Genomic DNA, 5,193 nt, shown 5'->3' with positions numbered 1-5,193 from the left:
ACATGGCCAGCGGGCAGCAGAGGGAGGGTGGGAGGGCGGATCAGAAGTGTGCCGGCTTAGGAACAGCCTTTCGTTACCCCAGCTTGGATTTCAGCCACTCCCGGACTGCCCAGGGGCCAGAGCCCGGGGCCGGCGGGGCTGGAGAGTGCCACTCGCCGCAGGGCTGACCACCTCTTTGTGCTCACTGGCGGCTGCCCGGCCCTGGCTCCGGCACTGTGCCCCACCCTCTGGATACCCACCCCCCAGTCTTGGCCTCTCTCCTTGCCCACCTCCGGGCCCCCAGACCCACTGCACAGACTCGCCAGCCCAGCCCAGCTCTTTCCCAGGGTAGAGAAAGCTGCCTGGTGGAAAACTTGCGTGTGGCCGCAACCCGATCGCAGCCCTCCACCCTCGGCCGCCAGATCCAGTTACCGCTTCTCTGATTCCTTGCTGCTACCTGGGCGGCTGTGACTGAGCCTTGCACTGTCCTCCTCAGCAGCCCCTAGGTCACAGCCTGCAGCCCCGAGTCTGGTGCTTCCCAAGGATGACCTGTAGCTGGGAAAGTGGCAGGCAGGGCTGTCAGTGCCAGTGAGCGGGCCAGGCAACCCCCCCATCCTGGTACTCATGGCACCCAGATCCATGCCAGGTGTGAAGAGGCAGCTGCTCAGCCAGATTCACACTGGCCAGGCAGCCTGGCTTTGCCGGTCCCCGGGGGGAAGGGCCCTCGGTTTGGGCTGAGGTGGCAGCTGTGTGATGGAGACAGTCACGCCCACCTCGCGAGCTGCACAGTGAGAGGGTGACCTGGGAGCACACGTGTGGAGCAGGCGCCATCCTGGGCAGCATGAGGAGGTGGCAGGCCGCGGGACTTGGGGTCACAGGGCCAGGCTCGGACCCGACCCCTGTACCCTGAGCGACTCTCAGGGCCTATGAGGTTGCTCTGTCTGCCATGGGTGGGCTCTGGTGAAGCCAGCCTTGATGAATGGCCCTGGGGACCCCTGAACTGCCACTCATACTACATAGAGCGACTGGCCTGACTGTGGGTCCTTATGGGGTCCTTAATGGGCCGGGTCCCACTATCACACAGAAGCAAAGCCTTCCCAGCAGAAGGATAAGGGTAGCAGGCTAGGAGAAGCCACAGCTGACTCCCTCTGACCCTGGTACCTCCCAGCTCAGTCTCTGGGGTCCCACCCTGTTGTACCTCCCCAAACCCTGAGCCTGTGGATGCTGTCTTAGGGGGCTGCGGTGGGCCTGCTCAGCTTCGCCCTGCCTGTCTGTCTCTTGCACCTGCCTCAGGGGCCAGGAGCCAAGTAGTGAAACCAGAGCCACCTGCCCTGGGCCCGGGCCAGCCTCGGTGTCTTCTTCCTCATCACAGCATGTGACCCTCAGGCCTCCCTGGGGACCCGGAGTGGGAGCCACAGGGCACTTCCAGCCTTGGCCTCCTGAGTCTTGCTCTTGATGCTCCAGGCATCACCCCTCCATCCCTTTCAAGGCCATGTGAGGGTCCAACAGAATGAAGGGGCCTCAGGTTGGGCATGCGGAGGCCCCAGGAGGTGGGTGGGGCGGATGGGCACACGGCTCTGGAGTCGTTCCTCCATGTTCCCAATCCCGGGCAGTGACCTCCCCAGGCATGTGCAGACACTGAGCAGGAGACCAGGAGACCCGACCCCTTGCTTGAGGGGTTCACACTGGGGTTCAGGGAGATAGGTGCACACAAATCCCCATGACAGCATGATGCATACTGAGCGAGGAACTGGTCTTGGCTAGTGTCATCCACCTCTGTGGCCCACAGGTGTTTACGGGACACTGACTGACTAGGCTGTGTGCCAGGCACCCCATGGTAGGGAGATGCCATCTGGGGTTGCACCCCCTCCACAGAGATGATGCCCACATGAAATCCCCCCACGTTCCCAGGGGACTGCATTGCCCAGCGCTTGATGCCAGGGAAACGTCCTGGTTTGGGCGTACCAGCCGTGATGCTGTCCGCACTTCAGTTCCTGTGTGTATGGGCAGCCCGAGGGGCAGCTGTGGCCGTGGCCACCCCAGGCATGGGCACTGTTCTCTCCTTGCACTCCCAACTCCCAGCCAGCCTTCTGAAGGAGCCCAGCCGGGCCGATTAGCACGACGGCCTCATTAGCGCTGACTGGTGCTGGCAGGGCGCTCACAGGCATCACGTGCCCCGCGGGAGGAAGCCCAGCCACCAGGCGCTAAGCAGGCCTGGCTCCAGGCAGCCTCTCAGCAGCAGAGCCAGAAGTGCCGTGGCCTCTCAATTCTCAGGCCCCACAGCCCCAAGTGGGGGTAGGGTGGGGCTCCCCGGCACTGATCCAGGGGTGTGAGCCGGGTGGCGTTTCAGGCCCCGGGGGCTGGGGGGTGGGCTCTGAGAGGTGGCCCTTCCAGCACAGGCTTCCTTGAAGGGAGGGGGATTGCACAGATGGTCCCTCCTCCCTCCCTTCCTCCCTCCCCCCATCGGGATCTCAGGGCCTCGCCCAGCTGCCTGCTAGGGTCATGGTTCCTTTCTGGATCCCCTGCAAGGCTCTGGCACACAGTAGGTACTTAATAACTGCCTGTGAATGTTTGATGTGGGGGTTCCTGTGTGATGGGCCCGGCATCTGCTGATAGGTGGGGCAGGATACCTGCAAGTCTGGCCATGTGTGTGTGTGTGTGCGTGTGTGTGTGTGTGTGTAAGTACACACAGGCAGGAATTGGGCAGAGTGAGCCACAGTCATCTGCTGGGTCAGCCCCAGCCTGGAGATGCTACTCTGGATCCCAGCCTCAGAACCCCCTCGGGGCTGCCCAGCAGGATGACCAGGCTGTGGGTGGCCTAAGGGAGTTTGTTTCAGGGGCTCCTCTCACACTGGGGCAGCATCCGCAGGCAATGGGGAGCACCCTTCCCACAGAACCCCATGCCCCCTGCCAGAACTTGTCCACACAGCCACCCACTTGGGGCACACAAATGTGCCCACCACTGCCTTGTCCAGCCTTCGCCCTGGGACATAAAAGGTCCTTGCCACTCTGGGAGCCCCATTCACTTGCCCTGCTCACTTCTGAACCTGACCCCATCCCTTCCCAGGGGTGGGGGCATGAACCCACCCTGAGCTGGCATCTGCAACCGGGACCAGGCCTGAGCACAGATGTCAGGCCGTCTAACACACCAACTTTAATATGTTTGACTGGAGGAGGGCGCCATTTCCTGCAACGAGCCATGCCTCTGGCCCCGCCATCTGTGGATGGACACAGCCAGATGGGCCCTTCGGACCACAGCTGGCCCCGGAAGGTGGGAGTGGCCTCAGCTATCAGACGCCCCCAGCAGGCAAGGCTGGGGCTGATCCTCGACCTCCTGCCCCCCTTAGTGTCCAGGTGGGACCAGGAGCAGAGAGGGCCTTAAAGCCCCCCAGACCTCTAACATTCACCCTGTAGCTCTCAGGAAACTGTTCCTTTCCTGGAATGCTGGGGATTGGGCAGTCCTAGCCATTTGGAGGGACCCCCTCCCACTCCCCCCAGTTATACCCCTCCGGGGCTACCAGGGAAAGCACCCCCACCTCTGCACGTCTAGACAGCCAGCCCTTGATGCTAGAGCCCAGCCTGGGTTCCTGCCAGCACGCTGCCTGCTGCCATGGCAACCAGAGCGTGCGCCAGGCTCGGTGCCCGGGCAACGCTGATGCTGGTGGTGTGAGCTGGCACAGGTGCTGTGTGTGTGCAGGCTGGGGGAGGGGGCCCTCCCTGCCTCAGCTGGCCTGGAGCCCTGGAAACTGGCCCAGGATAGGGGCAAGGGCAGCCCCACCGGCTAAGGAACCTCCACAGTCACACCTTTCCCAAATCAGGTCTGGACTCCCGGCGCTGAGCAACGGCAGAAGGGCCCGCAGGGCAGTGAGTCTGGGAATTACTCCTCACAGAGCAGATCGCTGACGCCTCACCCCAGAGCCTCAGCCCCAGGCCTTGGCCAGCTGCTGCCCTAGATGGTGTTCTCCCACCCCACCCTGGGCACACCATCCCTCCCATGCCAGGCCTCTGCCGTCTCTCCTTAACCCTCTGCCCCAGACTCCTCGGCCCCACAAGGTGAGGGCCGTCCTGGTGGTCCAGGTGCCGCTGGGCACAGCCCGAAGCCCTGATTTCCTCACTCCTGGGCTCATCATCTGCTTCTGGGGTCCAGCTCGGCAGGTGCCCAGGGCCTAGACTCCTGCATTGTTCCTGAAACAGGCCCACAGCTTGGTGTCCTCATGATTTTTTCATGGCGGAGCTCTCCGCTGCCCCGCAGTTCCACTTACACGGGCGGGCGGGGGCCTAGGTTGGTTTACTGGAGGCCTGCTGGCGGTTTAGGGTGACAGCTCCCCTCAGCAGGGCAGAAGGAGGGGGCGCCCACATCTCAGACTGCACCGTCTGGGCAAACACTGGGGGTGCCCGGCCTGCTCCACCCACCACCATCTCTCAAGACCTCTCACCTCCCCCACCGACCCCTCCTCCCAAGACCCTCGTCTACACACACACACACACACACACACACGCGCACACACACGCGCGCACACACACACATGTACATGCACCCCCCCACACACACCATCTCGGCAGTTCCACTTTAAGCAGAGACCTACTGGCTGGGCTGGGGAGACCCCCACTTGGGGCTGTCAGGGTACGAAGTTGGTGAATCTCCTGGTTTTTGTCTCTTGTAAAGCCATAAGATGAGGGGCTGGGGAGAGTAGGAGATGAGGGCTATATCTGGCAGGAGGGGGAGGGAGAGACCAGAGGCCTCCAGGCTCCAGCAAGGCCAAAAGTTTCCAAAGGGACCACAAGGACAAGATTGAGGGCAATGACCACTGGGCAATCTTCCAGCACCCACACCTCAGGACCTTTGCACATTCTTGGGATAAGAGGAACACTCATATTATCCTAGTGAGTCCCGGCTGTATGGGACTGAGTGAGGACCAGGTCAGCTTCATCAAAATATGACTGCCTACTGCCCACCTGGGTTTCCAGACACACCAGTGCCTAAGGTGTGTCAATACTTGGCATGGACAGTCAGGAGCTCACAATTCTGCAGGTGACCACAGAAGCCTCTGCCCAGACTCTGCCTGGGTGCACCTTCACACAAAAACACACACAGATGCCTGTACACACACACACACACACAGACACCCAGTTCAGTTCAGTTCAGTTCAGTCAATCAGTTGTGTCTGACTCTTTGTGACCCCATGGACTGCAGCACGCCAGGCCTCCCTGTCC

The 5,193-nt window shown here is 61.9% G+C and overlaps 1 protein-coding gene across 1 annotated transcript in view; it reads right to left on the bottom strand.

Moving 5' to 3' along the window:
• Window positions 1-810, bottom strand: part of FSCN2 (fascin actin-bundling protein 2, retinal) — a 6,916-nt gene extending 6,106 nt beyond the window's left edge. The window contains exon 1 of the mRNA XM_010856529.1: window positions 753-810. Within this exon, the coding sequence (XP_010854831.1) occupies window positions 753-810 (58 nt within the window). The remainder of the gene's footprint in view (window positions 1-752) is intronic.
• Between the last annotated feature and the right edge of the window lie 4,383 nt (window positions 811-5,193).

This window comes from Bison bison, unplaced genomic scaffold (assembly GCF_000754665.1).
Source record: "Bison bison bison isolate TAMUID 2011002044 unplaced genomic scaffold, Bison_UMD1.0 scf7180017864371, whole genome shotgun sequence".
In the NCBI taxonomy this organism is placed as follows: Eukaryota; Metazoa; Chordata; class Mammalia; order Artiodactyla; family Bovidae; genus Bison; species Bison bison.
This window is presented reverse-complemented; position numbering and strand designations above follow the sequence as displayed.